Source organism: Hyla sarda, chromosome 5, assembly GCF_029499605.1.
Source record: "Hyla sarda isolate aHylSar1 chromosome 5, aHylSar1.hap1, whole genome shotgun sequence".
NCBI lineage: Eukaryota > Metazoa > Chordata > Amphibia > Anura > Hylidae > Hyla > Hyla sarda.
The window spans coordinates 259,111,569-259,133,956 of record NC_079193.1 but is presented as its reverse complement, the minus strand read 5'-3'; the positions used below and the strand labels follow the sequence as shown (position 1 = coordinate 259,133,956).

General features: G+C 40.7%; 1 protein-coding gene across 11 annotated transcripts in view; it reads left to right on the top strand.

The window, feature by feature from the left end:
• The window catches only part of PTPRM (protein tyrosine phosphatase receptor type M), an 898,578-nt gene that overhangs the window by 841,741 nt on the left and 34,449 nt on the right, over nt 1-22,388 (top strand). For all 11 annotated transcript variants that reach the window (XM_056521605.1, XM_056521601.1, XM_056521594.1 and 8 more), the window contains 5 exons: nt 2,135-2,289; nt 13,281-13,416; nt 15,111-15,260; nt 17,440-17,613; nt 18,815-18,946. In XM_056521605.1, coding sequence (XP_056377580.1) covers nt 2,135-2,289; nt 13,281-13,416; nt 15,111-15,260; nt 17,440-17,613; nt 18,815-18,946 — 747 coding nt within the window. The remainder of the gene's footprint in view (nt 1-2,134; nt 2,290-13,280; nt 13,417-15,110; nt 15,261-17,439; nt 17,614-18,814; nt 18,947-22,388) is intronic.

Below are 22,388 nucleotides of genomic sequence, written 5' to 3'. Positions count from 1 at the left end.
CACTGCATATCAAAAGACATATTTGTTTTCATGAATATTCATTTATGTCCTACACCATTCCCCAAGGCTCAGTTTTAATGTCACATCGGTAAGCCAGGGCCCCTACAATGACATATCACTGCATGAATGCTTGGCTGGCCTTTGACACTGGGCTGCTGGCATAATTACAGGGAAAACAAGGACTGTCGTGAAATGTAGTTTTTAGGTGGCATGCAGGAGGAAAACTGAGGGGCAGGCAGAGTAGAACGGGCACTCGGGAACATAGGAGGACAGAAACAAGCCAGGGGACTATTTAAGAACGTTCCACACCATGTGGAGTACTTTTTTTCTGTTTAGGTCTCCGGATAACTCCTTTAGGCGTACTTCTTTAGTTAAATGTCAAGAGGCAATATTAAATGGGTTTTCCATGACCAACATTCTGAATAGGCGATGAGTGTCTGATCATTAGGAGTCAGACTGTTGGGTCCACCTCAATCATAAGAATGGTTTCCTGTGTGTCAATGGCTTAATTGAACTGTTGCCAATTCACATAAGTACTTTTATTCTAAGGCTGTTTTCGCACCATGACTGACTGCACAGCATTTGTGACATGCTGTGTTTTTTGTCTGTGGCCAGGAATTCAAAAGGGATTGTAGTTAATGTTTTTTGATGAGATCTTCCAAAACGCCGTTATTAAAAGGTAGGGATTCTCAGGCACTGACAGGAACAAAGAGGCTTCAGGTAGGTAGGTTCAGGTATAAAAAGCTTTATTCAGCCAAGATGCAACGCGTTTCACTGCGCAGGCGCAGTGAAATGCGTTGCATTTTGGCTGAATAAAGCTTTTTATACCTGAACCTACCTACCTGAAGCCTCTTTGTTCCTGTCAGCGCCTGAGAATCCCTACCTTTTACCAAGTTCACTGGATCTTACAAGCTTTTATGGGAAGGCTGCAGACGAACACAATAATCCTTGCTTCTACGCGTGCTGACCATTGTTGTGTACGTCGGTACACAACCGGAGCGGGTAAGAGACCATCTGTGCCCCGTCCCTGTCCGGCATTAGCACGTGTGATCCTCCACAGGGAGCGCCTCTGCTTTGTGTTATTATACTGTATAGGAATGTAACATTTTATGCATAAGGTGAACAATTATAAAACATTTTACATGCAATGAAACATTGTCACTGTCTGTGAAAAGTTCATAAATACTTTTCTGTGTCGGTCCCAAGAGTTTTTTCCGCCACAATATTCTTTTATTCCTTGACAACCCAATATTTCTATCTCACTTCACATGACAGTATTAAACTGTTCGTTTCTCATTGCCAGTACATTCTTTTCCTCTATATAATAAAAGGAGCATTGCATTTTCCTGACCACCCTGCTTCCCACTTATTTTAAGTTAACTTTTTGCTGTGAACTGAAAGTTCTATCCCAGCCCTGTGAAGTCTGCAAATTGCACCGAATAGCATATGTTTGCATTGATGAGGGAAGTGTGAAGACCTCCAGTTGGAGAAGTTTCTTATTAAATCTTATATACACTCGATTCATCTGCTAAACAGATGGAGTCCTATTCAATCCCATTAGAAATGGAAGCACAGCCTTAAAATGTCGTATTTATTGAGATTTATGAAAACTTTCTAAATTATTATCTTTCTGGCAGAGTATGAAAAATTGGGGTGAATTCAGTTCATATGAATGTTTCAACCTCTTTTCTTTGTGATTTGTATTGTATCTTTTCATTTTTCTAACAGTAAGTGGTTGCAGTACACAGAATAGTTTTTCGTTTTTTTATTTTTATTTTAAAGAACATATTAGAAATATAGACCATACCTACTGTTCTGCCTAGGTAAAGAAAAGAGGCTTCAAATAACACCTCCGTTTACAACTCGAACCATAACACTTTTCTATTGTTATTATGGTTATTATTAAAACATATTCAATTTAGAATATATGCATGTATTTTCATTGAGCTTTTATGCAGATATTTTGTATTAGCTTTAACATATATTTCCATTATTGACTAATCAGCATTATTATTTAGATGATTCGATGTTTAGATGATTCACCGCTGTAATGGATTAATTTAATAGTATTTTTTTTCAACAACGTTCAATATGTATACATCAATATTAATCTTTTTTCCTTTGTTGTGGACAGAGAGGTATACATGAAATACGGGAAATCCGTCAGTTCCACTTTACAGGCTGGCCTGATCATGGTGTGCCATACCATGCAACAGGACTTCTAGGGTTTGTACGGCAAGTCAAATCAAAGAGCCCAGCCAATGCAGGCCCACTGGTTGTGCATTGCAGGTAAATTGACAAAGAAATCATAAATGAGGCATAGTCACGTTTAAGGTTAACACGTACTGTATATTCTACTAATGCATGCTGCAGATTTTATGCTGTTAAATCAATGATAAAATCCACAGCTCATATAGGGTTAACATACCCTTAGAATGACTCAAATGTCACCGAGAAGGATATTAAAATAATTTAGTTATGCTTTTTTCATGTTATATGCACTGCACATGCATAAAATGTGGCGCACCTTATTAGCGCCACATATTCTGATATTTTACACATCATTTTTACTTTTGTAGCACCTTACACATCAATTTTTTAAAAGAGACGTGGCGTTGTGTTTTGTGCATCTAAATGGCCACCATCAGATTCAAAAACCATTTATATGTTGTAAATCTTGGCAAAACATTAACCTTTCTAATATACTTAATAAGAAAATGTAATTTCCTTTTCATAGAAATCATGGCTTATAAAATCATGACTTTATCCAGGCTGAAGCAAAGCAAAACCCACCCTCACTTACTGGACTTTGTCCATGCCTGTGCTTCAGCTTGGACAAATCCATGATTTTATAAGCCATGATTTCTATAAAAAGGAAATAACATTTTCTCATGAAGTACCGTATATACTCGAGTATAAGCCGAGTTTTTCAGCACGATTTTTTGTGCTGAAAACACCCCCCTGGGCTTATACTCGAGTGAACTCTCTGCCCTCAGTGGTCTTCAACCTGCGGACCTCCAGAGGTTTCAAAACTACAACTCCCAGCAAGCCCGGGCAGCCATCGGCTGTCCGGGCTTGCTGGGAGTTGTAGTTTTGAAACCTCTGGAGGTCCGCAGGTTGAAGACCACTGCGGCCTTCGACATCATCCAGCCCCCTCTCACCCCCTTTAGTTCTGTACTCTCCTCCGCTCGGCGCTGGTCCGGTGCTGCAGGACTGTCCGGTGGGGAGGTCGTCCGGTGGGATAGCGGTTCCGGGCTGCCATCTTCACCGGGGGGGCCTCTTCTCTGCGCTTTGGGCCTGGCCCCGGAATAGTCACGTTGCCTTGACGACGACGCAGAGGTACGTTCATTACCAACGTCCCTCTGCGTCATCGTCAAGGCAACGCCTCTATTCCGGGCCCGAAGCGCGGAGAAGAGGCCTCCCGGTGAAGATGGCAGCCCGGAACCACTATCCCACCGGACGACCTCCCCACCGGACAGTCCTGCAGCACCGGACCAGCTCCGAGCGGAGCTGAGTACAGAACTAAAGGGGGTGAGAGGGGGCTGGATGATGTCGAAGGCCGCAGTGGTCTTCAACCTGCGGACCTCCAGAGGTTTCAAAACTACAACTCCCAGGCTGATGGCTGCCCGGGATTGCTGGGAGTTGTAGTTTTGAAACCTCTGGAGGTCCGCAGGTTGAAGACCACTGAGGGAGGAGAGTTCACAAGAGGATGATGACAAGAGGATGATGACAAGGGGATGATGACAAGGGGATGATGAAGGGGGTGTGTGGGATGATGACAAGGGGATGATGAAGGGGGGGTGTGGGATGATGACAAGGGGATGATGAAGGGGGGTGGGGATGATGACAAGGGGATGATGAAGGGGGGTGGGGATTATGACAAGGCTATGATGACAAGGGGATGATGAAGGGGGTGTGTGGGATGATGACAGGCGGTGATGATGAAGGGGGAATGATGACAGGCGGTGATGATGATGAGGGTGTTAATGACGGGGGTCTGGATGATGACAGGGGGGGGATGATGTATTTCCCACCCTAGGCTTATACTCGAGTCAATAATTTTTCCTGGGATTTTGGGGTGAAATTAGGGGCCTCGGCTTATATTCGGGTCAGCTTATACTCTAGTATATACAGTATATTATAAGGATTAATGTTTTGCTAAGATGATAAAATGTTTTTGTATCTGACAGGGCCTGTTTAACCCTAGATATTCAGAGGCTTATCTCCACTTTCTGGTGCATAAAAGTGTCTCAGTTAATACAACAATTTTACTGGTGTTAATGATACCATCATGCAACAGTGCCGAACTATTGTTAATAATTATTTTTTATTTTACTTGTTTTTTTTTTTACATTATGTATTTTTCACACAAATTTTCAAAAATGTTTTATTTTAATTTTGGTAAAATGTCATTCATTTATTATTATTTTGGTAAAATGTCATTTATGTTCCTTAAAGGGGGACTCCGGCCCTGAGACATCTTATCCCCTATCCGTCACACCCCCTCCCATAGACTTGCATAGCAGGGGTGGGGGTTGATGTCACACGGGGGCGGGGTCATGACGTCACGATACTCCGGCCCAGTGGTCGCCACCCGGCTGTTTGTGAGCTGGCACCACGGTGTGCAGCTCAAACAGGTTAGTGGCGAATACAAGATTGCGGGGGTCCCCAGTGGCGGGACCCCGCGGTAAGACATCTTATCCCCTATCCTTTGGATAGGAGATAAGATGTCTCAGGGCTGGAGTACCCCTTTAATAAACTGTTCTACAGTTTAACATCAAAATGAGACATATATGTGCGCCCTAGTTGCGTTCCTGGAGTATGCTATGCGTTCATAAGCTGAGCGTACTTCATACCTACTGAGTTTCTGCTGCTATCAGCAGCCAGGACTCGCCAATAATGCTGAACATCAACATGTCCAATTTCATCATTAACCATTCAGATGCCAAAATCAAGTCAATTATGGTATCTAAAACTTACTATAATGTTGCCAGTCAGATAGTGAGGCTGTTCTGGACCTCCATAGCACATTTTTTGAAGCATCCCTGCCATACGTGAGGGCACAGAAGATATCAACCTGGGTGTTCTGTGTTGGTTTCATCATCTTCTTTCACTTCATAGTAGTGATTTGCATTAAACTAGTGAAATGGAGAAATACAGGTTTTGGGGCGTGGAACCAATGTGCATCAAATTTTTAAAACTCCAGGCACCACTTTTAAAAATCTGGTGCAAATAGCTCTGATTGTGGTGCTAATAAACTGCACCAATACACAAGTCTTTGCATATGTCCCCCGCTATCTTTAAAAATCTGTTTATTTGAACAATTTTACATATGATTTTCTTGTGTAAAATGAGAAATAGAAGACATTGTATGATAAAACGGTATGTCATTTTTATTTTTTATTTTGATACTTTGTATATCAGCTCTTCGTAGTATTCAAGGTGTCATGTCTTGGTGGTCATGGAAACCTTCATCAGGGGTGGATCTGTCTGGGTCATCTGATGATTGCATAGGGGCATAGATGGTTACAGCTATGATATCATTATCTAAACAATGAGTGATCTCATACATTTACAGCAAACAGATCCCTTAAAAACCCGGAGAAAGGAAACACAAAGAAAATTATAAAAATAACATAACTTTTCATTATACAAGCAACAAGCATTATTGGTTGAAACTGAAAAACCCATTTAAAGGGCATTAATGCATTTAAAGCATGGCAGAAAAAATTGTTATTATGCAGTATTGATCAGTATAAAATAACAATGCTTGCAGACCACCCTAGGTTCTAGGACTACAGAAAGCTTGCATTGATTGCATGATGGTCTAATCTGTAAATTTCCAGGGGCAGGCTGCATATATAATACCAGAGAAAATGAAGTTTGTGAAGTTATAATGTACATGGAAGCGATATGCTCAGATGAAGCCAATTTTATGAAACACAAAGGTGTAGGGAATTGGGAAACATTTTCCACCGCAAGGCTTTTACATTTCATTACATACACCATGTAAGATGCTTGTCTAATATAGATTACATTATTTTGTATTCCCTAACCCTTTACTTTTGCTTGTTGCTTGTCTTTCACAAACTTTATAATATATTTCTAAAATGTTCTAAGTAATAGCAAGATATAGTTCAGTCATTTACAAAAGTTTTATAGGAATTTACAACAAGAACAGGATGTGTGAAATAGTGACCGTAATGGTAGTTGGGGATCGATATATTTCCAAAAGGTACCTGTTATATGTAACTACCAGGTTTCAGGAGGCACATATCCGTGGGTAAGAAAAGCTGTCAAAATTGCATGTGTGAAAAACCCCTAGAGGGTTTGTGCAGCATGTTTTTTTTTTTAGGTAAAACATACACTTACCTTCCTCACTGTATTTTGGAGCTCCAGTCCCTGCTTTTCAGTGCTTCCAAGTTCAGGGTTAGGAAATCATAGGCTCACTCCAAAAGGACCAGAGACCAATTATACTGGCGGCGGCAGAGTGAGGAAGGAAAATGTATATTTTGTTCTTTTTAATTACAACCTATCTGAACTCAATTATTTAAAAAATATGCTGACTGGAAACTCCCTTTATAACAGAGACAAAAAGGGTGTAATAGCTTAAAATATGTTATTGTGGGTGTGGCCTGGACGTGCTGGCGGTAAGATGCAATTGAGCTTTGCTCTGTCTGAGGCCCTGTAAAGGAGGCAAGTAGAACAAAAAAACTTGTAAGACCACCCCTACCCATACTGTGCAAGAAACAGATGCCTCACCATTATTTTCGTCATGGCTTACCAGACTCCATACCAGCTCTGCCAAACCACCTTCTGGCACAACCATGACTCGGTCCACACCACAGTACTGCATATCTAAGCGCCTGCCGCTGATGTTGTGCCTGAATGTGCCCCTTCTCCTGGGACAGTACTGGCTCTAATACAGGAGCCTACTTCCAGCATGCCCTTAATCTTTAAGAGATCTCGGGCTGTTTAATACTCTCTCAAGGAAGCTTTCACGTACTCTGGTGAACTCCCTTACCAATCTGATAAAACTGGTTGGATGGATGATTGGGGCATGAGGCTCGCCACCTAAGAAACAGGCCCTGCAGCTCACTGCTTTTTATGGTGAGAATTCGTACATGGACTCTGGCTCCTTATCAGACGATCAGTTTGCCAGCTCCACTGACCTTTAGTTACCACACAGAGCTACATTGCACCAAAGCCTGCTTATTTGTCATCTGTCCTTGCTGACCCCAGGTCTTACACCATCTGATGTTACGGTCATTACATTGAAAGGACATGTTGGCTTTTTCCTCTGACTTACAGCTCTCCTGGCACCATGACCTCTAAACTGTCAAAAATTATGAGGGACATTTATCAATGTTGCTTATGTATTCTTTTTTTTTAGTAATTTTTCTTTAATTTTGTTTTGCTTATGTGTGACTTATTTATCAGCTGGTTTCAGCCTGTTGATAATTTTCTTTCACGTAAGCAATTTTTCCTTTTTTCCTTTGGTAGTAGCTTTTTCTGCTCCATGTTTGAGCTGGAGTAAATTTAGTCAATTGTTAACCCTGTTGCGACTTTTTTTTTGCAGAGTTGCGACTGTCGCAGTTAATAAATACCTGACTACCCGTAGTCCATTTTAATATTATTACTACGTAGTTAATTTTTGGAAAACTTGCTTTTCTCGCTTTCCAGTCAAAATGTTGCACGAAAAATCGCGTAGTCGCAGTTGCGACAATTTTGCGACAATTATAGTAAAGAAAACCTGACTAAACCCGTTGATAAATGTCCATATATATTTCTACATCTCTTCCGGGCCTACAGGGCTCAGTTTCTAAACAAGCCTCTTACTTAATGATTATAAATTACCATCCCGATGACATTGACTACAGAAATAGACAAAATAACATCTATATTTGGGCCTCCCTGAAATTGCTCAAACACAGGATCCTTTTAATCCTTTTAATCCTTTGCTAAACAAGCTGGTTGACACTTACATAGAGATAGACTGAGCTCAAGAGCCCAATGTGCTCCAAGTTTTGACCCTTCCTCTCTGAAAGTTGTCATATGCCTGAGAAGAAAATAATGCAAAAGATGAGACTTAACTACTCTTCAGGAGCTCCACTATGCTCTTCATTTTCCTGTGAGCTCGCTACTGGTTAAGGAAGCCTTTCTTCAAAATCCATGGACCCACCTGATTCTTTGGGTTCTTGGCACCCCAATATGGCAAACCCTACTGCACAGCGACAGTCATGCCCTCAACATATGGGCCTGAATTGTGTCTTCCAGCTAATTGTCTGCTATATTTTTTTCCCTTATGACCTTTTATTGATAGTTCCTGTATTTCTTCCTTTTGCTGTATGGGTCTCCTCCCATTGCCCTGTATTGTAACATGCTGCATTTTTTTTGGCTTGTTCTTGACTCTTCCTCTACAGCACCCTTCCAAATTTTCAGTTTAAGAACTATCATAGCAGATCCTTTGGGGGGATGGGGAAATAGGATACATTATTGGTGAAATGTTTGGTATGATGACCCACATCTTGTGGGCTTGTTCCCCCTTGCAGGCATTGTGGAAACAAGACATTGCGCATATCCATAAGATCATGAATGTTTCTCTATGTGATAACCAGACTTCTTACTGTTGTCAGTTATTCAGGGATTTCTGAAGGTTTTATCCTATGGCTTATTAGGCTTTTTACTGATGGCTGCAAGAACAGAAATTCCTTAGAAATGAAAAGACACTAATCCCCCCACACATTCAGAAGGGTTTACAGAGATTTTGCATTTCCAAAAAATGAAGGAATGAACTGCAGATACTAACACCCGCTGTGCCTTACACTTTAACATTTGGAGACTCCTACCCTTATTTAAAATATTGAAATGGTAGACACGGCAGTCGGCACAGTTGTTCTCAACAAGACCAGCTTATGAACTCCACCTGGGAAAACATCTCAGCATGGACAGTGGAGCGTATGCTGGAATCCTTGTGGTGTTCAGATCCCATAAACAACAGTAATAGGCAACGAACCAAACAGGAGATAATAGGAGACACTCACTGGAAAATTTGTTAAAACTTTCTCTTTATTTTAGTTTAACAAACATCACAAGATTACCCCTATTCACTCACATACAGGTGACAAGAAACAATTTACTAGAAGAGTGTGCAAATAAAACCACTTTAAAATAAAACAACTACTGTGGAGAAACAGTGCATCTCATATGCAACGTAAATAAAGACACTAAGATCGAGACTGTTATTAAAGGGGTACTCCGGTGGAAAAAATGTTTTTTTTTACATCAACTTGTGCTAGAAAGTTAAACAAATTTGTAAATTACTTCTATTTAAAAATCTTAAACATTCCAGTACTTATCAGCTGCTGTATGCTCCAGAGGAAGTTGTATGTCCTTTTGGAGTTCTTTTCTGTCTGACCACAGTGCTCTATGCTGACACCTCTATCCGTATCAGGAACTGTCCAGAGCAGGAGAGGTTTGCTATGGGGATTTGCTTGTACTCTGGACAGTTCCTGACATAGACAGAGGTGTCAGCAGAGAGCACCAGAAACAAATACAACTTCCTCTGTAGTATACAGTAGCTTATAAATGCCGGAAGGATTAAGATTTTTTTTAATAGAAATAATTTACAAATATGTTTGACTTTCTGGCACCAGTTGATTTAAAAAAAAATATTTTCCACCAGAGTACCCCTTTAATAACACTCTGGATCTTCGCAATTACCTTGGGCATTTGTCTTCAAGATATATTTTGCTTACTGCTGCAGGAGAACATTTCATCGATTCATATCATCATTGTGAGCTCGTTCAATGTCAAAAAATGATAGATCTCATGGATCACCACCATGTTCATCCAGAACATGGTTTATTAATCTTCGGGGGCCCTTCTTAGTCTTAAAAGAATGTATATGTTCCCTGAACCAGATGTCCATACCAATAGGAAACCATTATAAAATCTATGGCAAGATAAAATCAAAAGCCCTCATGCTTGTAGGTGTAGTGATTTACTAGTCCATAGCATGATACAGGTTTGTGAACGTATGAGTGATCGGCTTAGTAGATCTATTTCCCTGGGCAACCATAAGTGTGTAAGTTGCTCTTGGTGCCCACAGGTATGTTTAGAAAAAAAGTATTACCCTGGGGGGAGTGGCATTAAAATTCAAATACTTCTTTTGCTGCCTGACAAACTTTGTTGTTTACGCCATCCAATGTACTTGCCATAAATGTTATATTGAAAATCCGTTTTAGAGAACATATACATTCTATTAAGAAGGGCTCAGCGAGATTAATCAACCAAGTTCTGGATGAACATGGTGTTAATCCGAGGGCTCTGTTATTTTTTGGTATTGAACAAATACATTTCATGGATTGACAAATAGTTCTCCTGCAGTAGGAAGCAAAATGGATCTTGAAGATAAATGTTCAAGGTTGTGTCGGGGCGGTATACCGGTTCATACCGAATCCCGTTTTTTTTTACGACAAGAATTTTTCATATACCGCAAAACCGATCAGGAGGCTGCTGCGGGCGGGCGTGGGAAGTCAGGCACTATGCCTTTGGGAAACACAAATCCCGCAGAAACCTCAGACCCGGCAGCAGCAGCAGACTCAGTGGCAGCCCCACCCTCCTAGTACATTCACCAATCACTCACCAGGGTGGGGCTGCTGCTACTCCTTACTGTCGCCTCCCACTAACGCCTGCCCTAGACTGCCATCTTCAGCCGCCAACTTCGCTGCTCGGACCTCTTTCAGTAGGTAAAAATGAAAATCTTCTAGAGCACATCCCATTTTTATCTGCAGTCTGCTCTGCACTGCTATACACATGGGGGCGGGGTATCTGCAGAGAAGACTGCAGACAGAACATTGCACCCTAGTTTCTTTTGCAGACCTTAGGGTGCAAAGCTCTGCAGTCTGCATACCCTTCCATGTGTATAGCAGTGTGTGTGTAAATTCATATACAGGGGGGGGGGAGGCGGGGGTATGTGCAGGGCATTGCACCCTATTTTTTTTTACTTCAGACAAGGGTGCAATACTCTGCACATACTCCCACCTGTATCGGAATGTACATACACACACACTGCTATACACATGGGTATAGGGTGCAATGCTCTGCAGTCTGCACATACCCTATGGGAACTATAACAAAAAGTAAAAAAAAAAGTGTTAGGGTGCGTTCCCACCTGGCGTATGTGCTGCGTATTTACACCTGCATATTTTATTTTCCCATTGAAGTCAATGGGTAGGAAAATACACAGCAGGAAATACGCAGCAAAATAGGCCAGGTGGGAATGCACCCTTAAATGTTTCCATTTACCCCTTCCCATTTTTTTAATAAAATAATGTAAAAAAATAAAAATAAATAGGTATGTGGTATCGCCGCTTGTGTTAATGTCTGAACTATTGAAAAATAATGTTAATTAAATTGCACGGCCGATAGTGTACACGTAAAAAAAAAAATACTAATGTTTAAAATTGTGTATTTTTGGTCACTTCATATGCCATAAAAAAGTCCCATAAAAAAATAAATACATGGGGAGTATGTATGGAGTATTGCACTCTAGTTTATGTACATTCCTATGTTAGCGGGAATGGGCGGGATTGGACAAACATTTTAGTGGGATTGGTCAAAAAAGTCACCAGGAGCAGGCGGAATTGGTCAAAATAATCATCGGGAGCGGGATTGAAAAACCAGTCCCGCGCAGGGCATTGTAGCCCCCTGAGGAAGGAGCAAAAGCGCACTCGGGGTTCAAGACAATACCTACATATACAGCATGGGTGAGTTACAGGACTTTTATGTATGAGCTGGTTCATACACGGCACTTTCTATGCACCTTATACCTTAGTGGGGGGAGTTGGGGTCATAGCCCATAGTGGTTTGATTTTTGATTGACCTCTGCTTCTCTGGTGTTGTATTGGTGTTGCACTTTATTTAACATTGTGCTTATATGTAATAATAAACATTGTGGATATATTTGGACAGCTTAGTGCTAGGCGGTATACCAGTTCATACCGAATACCGGTGTGTTTTGTTCTTTACGATATGAATTTTTCACATACCACAATACCGTTTCCATAGCAACCAACTCCAATGCGTGATGGCGTAGAGAAACTTCCGGCCGCACAGCGTTTCTGGGAAGTGTAGTCCAAGCCGCACTGAACTGACTGTGAGGAGCTGGGAGGGGACTACAACTCCCAGCGGGCACATGACTTCCGGGCGGGCATGGGAGACTCTAGCAGAACTGCGGAGACATGGAGGAGAGTTACCGTGCGGCCTGACTGAGACTCCGGGTACCATGGTGAGGACCACCGGAAAACTCGAGCAGAACTGCGGAGACATGGAGGAAAGTTGACCACCCGACACTATACTGAGGACCCCCCCCCTCCCCCGAAATACCGTTAAATACCGTGAAACCGCTGCAATTTTGAAAAATACTGTGATATACATTTTTGGTTATACCGCCCAGCACTAGTTTAAGGTAATTTTCGACTCAAAAAAAATACTCGATCTTAGTGTCTTCATGTAAGTTTTAAATGAGATGTATTGTTACTCCACAGTAGTTATTTTAATTTTATTTTGCACACATTTCTTTTAAACACCCTAGTCCACCCACTTCACAGGAGAGTTGGTATTTATTCACCTGTGCGTGAGTAGGAATTGGCTGACATAGAGCTGATACAGGTGTGAAACGGCTGTAACCTCACCTTATTTGCAATATGGATATACATTTTTTCCCCTACTTATGTCTGATTTCGCTACTCATTCTATTCTCATATCTGCAAAACACATGCCGCTTTTTACCCTTGACTCTATTTAGCCTCAACTCTATTCCCCCATTTTGACATTTCTATGGCTCCATCTGCTTGTTTTTCTTTGAGAGCCAATTGATTCTCTGCTGTGTCAGTGGTTTGTCTGTGCATTATTTTTCTTACCTTTATACTGGTTCCCCTTTTCTTTATTTTGAAAATGAATAAAACATTTAAAGGTGAAAAATATGTTATTACAGGTTAGATAATTGACATTGTGCATTCAGCAGGCTTTCCTGATCTCGTCTGAAAAGACAAAGTAGCAGGAAGGCATTACCAAAATGTAGTGAGTTGTAAATATGATAACATGGTAATATTGACACCAGATATTTGAAAAGAAAAGAGGAAAATCTAAACATTTGCAGCAACATAAATTGGTTAGTCCACACCTAGTAGAAAATATATTGCTCTGAGACGTTTTTTTGTTTTGTTTGTTTTGTTTTGTTTTTTTCTTTACATTACTTTTTTTTCTTGTTTCAGCGCTGGAGCTGGCAGAACAGGTTGCTTTATTGTCATAGACATCATGCTGGACATGGCTGAAAGAGAAGGAGTTGTAGATATTTACAATTGTGTGAGGGAACTTCGCTCTCGTAGAGTGAACATGGTACAGACAGAGGTACACTGATTTGTTATGTACATAACTAAAATAATGTTTTGTAAGGCAGAAGCCAACAGATAGTATACTCACTTATACTCAATTGTACTAACCTAAAAACAGCACAAAGTATGGTAACATTACACACATATATATATATATATATATATATATATATATATACAGTGGTCCCTCAAGTTACAATATTATTTGGTTCCAGGATGACCATTGTATGTTGAAACCATTGTATGCTGGGACCATAACTCTATGGAAACCTGGTAATTGGTTCTGAAGCCACCAAAATGTCATCCAAAAATACGAAAAAGTGAAGATTAAAGAAAAATAAATAGATAACTAATACAGATAAAGCAAATCCTTACATATTAAAGTAATAAAGAGCTGCTGGGAGCTGTAAATCCCTGTCTAGGTCAGTGTTTCCCAACCAGGGTACCTCCAGCTGTTGCAAAACTACAACTCCCAGCATGCCCGGACAGCCGTTGGCTGTCCGGGCATGCTGGGAGTTGTAGTTTTGCAACAGCTGGAGGCACCCTGGTTAGGAAACAATGGTTTATGTAGAGGACAGGAGCTTCTTCAGGATCCTATACAGTACACCCCGTGTCCCAAATGGAGCCGCCCTTACTTGGTATCCAAAGGAGCAGCTAACCCTGGTACAGGTAAGGAATAGTACAGAACTTGTAGTACCTCCCTGTACTGAAGGGGGCGCTACCAGACACCAGTCAGTGCATGCACTTCAGTAATAGAGGGGATTTACCAGTAAAATGCCTATTCTGATTGGTCAGTTCCTCCAGTTGTGACAAGTTTCACAGATCTGGACTGTCTGTAGCATTGTATGTTGAGTCTGGTTTCAAGTTACGATGGTCCAGAAAAGACCATTGTATGTTGAAACTATTGTATGTTGAGGCCATTGTAAGTTGAGGGATCACTGTATATATATATATATATATATATATATATATAAATATATATATATATATACACACACACACACACACACACACACTGAGGACAAATAAAAATAAAACTTTTACTGCTATGAAATTTCAGAAAGCTTTAACAGCGCAATAGATGTTTATAGTAACAAAAGTCATAATGATGATGAAGATAAGTGGCATAGAATTAAAGGGGTACTCCAGCGGAATGCAATTTATTTTAAATCAACTGCTGCCAGAAAAATAGATTTGTAAATGACTTCTATTTAAAAATCTTAATCCTTCCGCTACTTATCAACTGCTGTATGCTCCAGAGGAAGTTCTTTTCTTTTTGGAATTTCTTTTCTGTCTGACAACAGTGCTCTCTGCTGACACCTCTGTCCATGTCGAGAACTGTCCAGAGCAGGATAGGTTTGTTATGGGGATTTTCTCCTACTCTGCAAAGTCCCTGACATTGACAGAGGTGTCAGCAGAGAGCACTGTCATTAGACAGAAAATAAATTGAAAAAGAAAAGAACTTCAGCAGTTTATAAGTACTGCAAGGATTAAGATTTTTTTTTTTTATAGAAGTTATTTACAATATGTTTTTACTTTCTGGCACCAGTTTATAAAAAAAAAATGTTTTCCACCTTCAAGGGGGTACTTTGTTTAATACTGAACCATATTTGTATAGAAAAAAATACATTAATTCTAATACATACTTATGATAAACTTTTATTACAAATAAGACAACATTTATGAATATGTGTTTTCTTTTTACTTTAGGAACAGTATGTGTTCATTCATGATGCCATATTAGAAGCCTGTTTATGCGGGGACACATCCATTTCTGCATCTCAGGTCCGATCAGTATACTATGAAATGAATAAAGTGGACCCTCAAACAAATTCCAGCCAGATTAAAGAGGAATTTAGAGTAAGTGTATATTGATTTAGTTTCCTTTAATAGGGCTCATTCTGTAGTGGTGGTTTACCTTCCTTTGTCATAAAATCTCTATTAATGTAATGTTCATGGCTTGTCTTATAATAGACATAGAGCAAGTGGAGTCTGCTTTTAAGCTCAATCTACTTTGTTTACAGTTTTGGCTTCTATGTGGGATCTTGAGCATACATGTAATAATACAGTGACCCCTCGACCTACGATGGCCCCGACATACGATAATTTCAACATGCGATGGCCTCTCAGAGGCCATCGCATGTTGAAGGCAGCATCAACATACGATGCTTTTTTATGTCGGGGCCATCGCATAAACGGCTATCCGGCAGCACAGACTGCTTCAGCTGCCACCGCATAGCCGTTTACTATGCCCCGCGAACTCCGGTGATGTCTCTTACCTGTCCTCAGGGCTCCGGTGCGTCCTCTTCGGGATCCTCTGCATCATCGGTGCTCTCCATCGAAGTCATCACGTCACTGTGCACGCCGTTCCGTCATCCAATAGGAGCGTCGTGCGTAACAACGTGATGGCGGCGACGGAGTGTGCGGATGCCGGGTAAGCAGAAGCCTTGCCCGAGCGTCGGGGACACCTCGGGGACGCGGCGACAGCGATGGACGGCTCCTCTAACAGTGGTTTTCAACCTGCGAACCTCCAGATGTTGAAATACTACAACACCCAGCATGCCCGGACAGCCAAAGGCTGTTCAGGCATGCTGGGTGTTGTAGTTTTGCAACATCTGGAGGTCCGCAGGTTGTAGACCACTGTCCTATACTTTACATTGCACGGATCCCTCAACTTGCGATGGTTTCAACAAACGATGGTCCGTTTGGAACGGATTACCATCATATGTTGAGGGACCACTGTAATAATACGTATTATTATTATTGTTATTAATATAATAATAATATTGTTATTATTCAGATACACTGTCTAAATTGTTCGTCTTCAGCATACTTAATCCTGATAGGTGACTACTTTCTGTTGGTAAAGGCTGGTGGATCTGCTCCAGACCTTTGTGTCAGTGTCCATGGGCATCCTATAAAGCATATCTCTAAACTCACAAACTGTGTCTCTCTGACGGACTGGCTGTGCAAGTGGTAACAATGAAATCATCTTGTCACATGTGTTCTGTGTCAGTATATAAATGGGCCTTTCTACTTCCTCTCTGGGCCCCCTCCTGAATTTATAGTGAACCCAGCTTTGAGAAAAAGAATAATGGTTTTTGAATTTAAAAAACTGTATTTTGTATCATTTAGGAGTTAACAGTTTACCACACCTTTAAAAAAAACTGTTCCACAAGAACCTTTCATTGTAAGCGCACCGTGACCTACGTCATGGTGATTGTATGGTCATTGCACTGAGCCTGTATGATCAACTTCGGGGTGAAACTATATGGGAGAAAAACTGGAGTGATTTATCCACCGCAACCAATCACAGTTCAGCTTTCACTTTAACAGAGCCCATTAGCTGAGCTGTGATTGGTTGCTGGGGTAAAATCTCTCCACCTTTTTTCTCACACAGTTTGATAAATCTGGGCCCAAGCGTTTATGTGCATGAGACCGAAATGTGATCAGGTAATATTTTCATGTACAGTATCTGGGGTGGGCCTCCAGTATCAATTACATTGGTGGGCCCTCGGCACCTAAGTCTAACACTGATGCTATCATGTGTGATTGGTGGGAGTTCAACCCCCTGGAACCCTTCTAAGGGTGAAGGGATGCAGTGCTGGTTTATCATGGTGTCTCCTTTCCCTGCACACCAGCACTTTCTGTTAACCGACTCTGCAGGGAATTACAGCGCAGTTGTGTGGGACCCACTACAGTTCTCTCTACAGTGGGTAGCAATGACCATCACTGTGCCAGGTAAAAAGTTAAACTGAATGCAATGCCAAACCACCACTTTGCTTCTTCATACTTAGTGTGGTCCCAGAGGGTGCACCCACTTTGATCATAAGGTGCTTGCATATCATTCTGCTGTGAAGGGAACACAGGGGTAACTAAAAATATGGTACCCATACCAATCTCAGTAATCTGCCATCACTTTATTAGATGAGATTACTTTTGAACAGTCTTGCTCAATATTTTGTGAAGCAATGTCATAGTTTGTTATAATTGTTATTAAATGATTGTGATCTTCTAAAGTTTGTTATTGTTTTTGCAGACATTGAACATGGTAACTCCAACACTACGGGTAGAAGACTGTAGTATAGCACTTTTACCTAGGAACCATGAAAAGAACCGTTGCATGGACGTCTTACCTCCAGACCGTTGCCTCCCATTCCTCATAACAATAGACGGAGAAAGCAGTAACTACATCAATGCAGCATTGATGGATGTAAGACCATTTTTATAGTTCATACTAATAAGAATATAATCTATAATCCCACAAAATGAGAGCTCCCAAATAACAGAAAAGTGCCTCGAGCATGACAAAGCACCCATCAGGGTACACTTAAACAATCGTAAGTGACAGGAATTGCAGAGGAAAGTAATGTCATCTAAAGTTCTACAGTGCCAGTAGAACATAGGGACATTGATGAAGTATAGGACAAAACACCGTTCCTGCATTATTTCCCTTGATATTACGTTGTCTGTGCTCTAATGGACTCTGTAGACCTGTTTATTTTTGTAGTGTTACAGTACTTCAGGTTCACATTCCTTTTTTGTGCTTTGTGTTGTAAATATTAATATTTTAAGTTTCAACTTGAACAACCTCTTAAGAAATTAAGTCTACGTGATCTATATAAATGCTTCCATTCATCTACGAGGTACGAACACATGGACTTCTACGAATGAAAATGTCTTGTCTGCCCCATTGGCTGCAATTCTTACAATCTGTTCTCTTGAGGATTGACACTTACACTTAGTATATGAATGAATACAAAGAAACCATTTTATGTTACTTCCCTATTAAGACTAGTACACACATACACTGCCTTACACTGAATGCATACAAAGAGCTCTAAATGCCCGGTCTTGGTCAGCAGTATACCTAGCGGGGGGGCTGGAGACCATATGCCTTTACCTGTATGAAGGAGAGCCCAGCCACTGCTCTGGTCTTGGTGGCCACAGAGTGCTTTCTTATGACTTACAGTAAATTATAATACCTTTTTAAGCTTCGGTAGAAAGCTTTCCGTTTCCGCTGTGTCAACCATTTAATAAGTACAAATGTTAAAAGTTAACCTTCACCTTTCTTTTTAAATGTGAATATCTCCACTAAAAATAAATCTCTCAGAAATACCACAATGACCTCACAAATCAATTTCTTGTCCAATCTTTTGTTAAAAAAAGAAAGTAAGTCTATATTGTTACCACTTGAAGATGAAAATGTTATAAAGTGAGAATTTCAAGGGATTGCAAAGGTTGTTACTACAGACAGGCAGACATGTGGCATTTCTTACAGGAAAAAAAACCTCCAAAGGGGCCTTGGGCGTTTTGTTAATCTTAACAATGTCTTGGTTTGTGACATTCTACCTTTGAACATACTTGATTTCCTCTTTCTTTGCTATCATTATAATTTGTTCTCTTTTCTTTAGAGCTATGTGCAGCCTTCTGCTTTCATCGTTACACAACATCCCTTACCGAACACAGTAAAAGACTTCTGGAGGCTGGTCCTTGACTATCACTGTACATCAATAGTAATGCTAAATGATGTAGACCCTGCACAGGTATGTCGGCTGAAATCATGCATGCACTGGCAAAATTTATTCAGAACATTTCACTTTTCAGCAAATCTATCATAGGCCAAGAGGAAAGGTCAGGCTATTTTCTGATTATGCACATGATAAGCCTAATTGTGTCTTAAGAATGAAAGATATTCGGTCAATGCAAAGAAATGTGCTTTGTGCAAGGAAAAATTGTCTTTTTACTATAGAACATAATAGATTTTTATTACTTCAAGCCTACTTGTCACATAGGCATTGATGGTGACAGTTAGTAATGTGCTACAAATGTTTTTGAGAAGTTGTTGGTATTATTTGCTAGTCACTGTAATAGCCAGTTATGTGTTAGAGGATCAAAGTGACAGTGCAGAGATTTGCATAACAGTATGATAAAGGCATACTGTAGACTGCTCTATCTTTTTCGGTTCCAGCAGGTACAGTTAATATCTGTGTTATGCCATTGAAATGAAAATAATGTAGCAGCAATTCCAGACTGAAATCTTTTTTGTATTTGTTTTCTCAGAACAACTATTATTTTAACTTAGAATTATATAGATTACAATGATAGAATAAAGGGGTTGTCCAGTTTAAAAACCTTTTTTTATATACTCTGTTTTGGTATTGATGCTGGTCAAAAATGCTTCTGATATCTACCTTTTTTTTACGTCTAACAAATTTGGTGTAGAATTGCTGCTGCATAATTAGGCCCCTTTCACACTGCCATTATGCCCCATCGGAAAAGGTCCGTTAGGCACTTTTTTTTGCCTTTAATGTCCGTTATCCGGATGGGGTGCAACTGGCAACAACGGGTCCCAACAGATACCATTTACTATTATGGGGTCCGTTGGGCGCCATTGTTTTTTGACTGGAGTAGTGGGAGAAAAAGACGTGATGTATTTTTTCTCCCGCTATTCTCCCCACGTTCCCTGATGTCCGATGCACTGCCGTTGTGTCACAACGGCAGTGAGAAAGAAGCCTTAGAGAGCCACTGTTAATTGTAATACTCATGTTTCAGAAGACAGGAACCCCAGTGGATGTGGATCTGCTGGATCTGTGTGACAGATGACTCGGACCGTACCAGGGAGCAGAGTCTAAGTTGCCGCTGGTTTTCAGAAGAGCCTGCCGCAAAGCGGACTTGCTTTGGCAGGCGGCACCCAGGTCACTACCCCTGGCACGGCTCGACTACACAGGCGGCTGAGGAGATGTGAGGCACAGGAGGGATAAGCCATTTCGTAGTCAGGATAGCAGAAGGTCAGGGGAGGTGACACAGTAGCGTAGTCAGGAACATAGCAAATGGTCAGTAGGCAGGTGGCAGCAAGGTCAGGTCACAGAGCAAAGGATCAGATACACAGCAAGGCAATAACATGAATGCTTTCTCTCAGGCTCAAGGCAAAAAAGATCCGGCAGGGAAGTGAGGAGGGTGGAGGAATGTATCAATGAGCCACAGGTGAATTACACTAATGAGTGCACTGGCCCTTTAAATCTTTAAACGCATGCGCGCCCTAGGGTGCGGGGACACGTGCGTCGGAGCAGAGAGGCGGGGGCAGGAGAAACACCTGGTGAGTGACGGACTGGGGCTAGCATGCAAGTGTGTCCCGCGATGCGAGTCCCAGCCCCATTGGCAGCAGCAGGTATAGGGACCATGCGCTCAAGGCCAGCGTGTGCGGCCGGAGCGCATAAAGTAACATTAATGTTACATTTTTTTTAGGGAATCAATCTATTTAAAGTTTACCTCTACAGTTTAGACACATATGAAAAATGTGCTGCACTGTAAGAATGGACAGATAATCATGTCACACCATAACCGCAGGCTAAAAACTGATTAATAACACTATACTGTTAGTAAATAAAATGTACTATACAAAGACCAATATTTGCACATACAGTGGCCATATAGTGGTAGATACTAGATGAATGCGAGCACTCTGCAGGCTGAATAAGTGATGACATTGCAGATATATCCAGTGACTACAGGTGACGTCATATTTAGCTTCTCCTCTTGTAATAATATCTACTGGTATATAAATCATATCAGAGCAATTCCTTCAACATGACAGGCAGACCGGGGCATTGAAGGTGGGGATTACTGTATATGTATATGGGTAGTGATCAGTATATACTAACCAGTGGATCCAGGCTTTATTTATTATATTATAGTTGTTAATATCTCCTAATAAGTTTTGTTTTAAATATTGTCACCTCTAACATTTACCTAACTTGTAAACAGTTTAAAGAGTTCCAAATATTCACTTTTTGGAATCTCCATTTTTCCTTCTGCACTGTTTTGTATAATATTGTCAGATAAACAGATAAAAGCAGAGACCACTTAAATACGGTAGTTTGGACCGTCTTCTTTTAACTGGATTGTATCCGTTGTTCTGTGTAATTGAATGTGTGTACTCACCAGTGAACCCTTTAAAATAAAGTGCTCTATGTCTGTATGTGGCGAGGTTAGTAGTACCTGCAAATGCTTCCAAATGTTTTATCACAGCTGGCAAAAGGTCTTAGAGATGATCCAAGCGATTACATTTTTCCTCTCTGTAATGGTGAACATGGAGAGAGACAAACAAGTTAAGAGTCAGAATTGTTTACTCTGTGTTATGCGCTGGCCCTGGAGACATCAATGTGCTGGAGCAAGCATTTAACATGCTGCCATTTTTTAGATTGGATCAAGCATACATATAAATGCATGACTGAGCAAACACAGGTTCTGTAATCTTAGGCTTTTCCAAAGCATTTTTGAAGTTGACCTTTTTAGTGCACAATAAATGAGTACATAGGAGCATGTGTAACTTCCAGTACAGGGATTGTATCCATGTAAAGGGGTTATTTGTTCTGCACAATTTAACCTCAGTACAAGAGGAAAACTATTTTGTTTTGGAACTGTGAATTCTTCATGCATGAATTTATATTTAACAAATACCCTATGATGACAGTCAAAGGCAGACGTTATATCCTATTAGGATTATCTGTGATGGCACAAAATATTTTAAAATGGTTATTGAAATATCAGTTTTAATCTATATTTCAAGGTTTGAATGGATGGTAAAGACTTAAATCACACAGACATGTCAAAAGTTTTGATCAGCTATATAGATCTAGATATAGCGAGAAGTTGTGCCAGGCTGTGTTTCACTCCCCGTTTTGCTGCTCGATCTGACCTGTTGTAGAAAAAGGGCTCTATAGATGGGCCCCCACCCCCTGCCATGAGTAAGACCGAACAAGTTGGGGAGTAAAGTGCACTTCTCAGCTATATCTAGATCTATGTATCTGATCTAAACGTTTCACATGTATCTCTGAAATGTCAAAAGTTTTATGTTTTTTTTTTTTCATGCCAGGACATTCTGTGGAAAGAACAAATTACTGCCATTTTGTGTGCATCACTTTAATCTTAGTCTTTACAAATGAATCAATTGCTATGAAACAGCAAGAACAATATTTCGAGTAT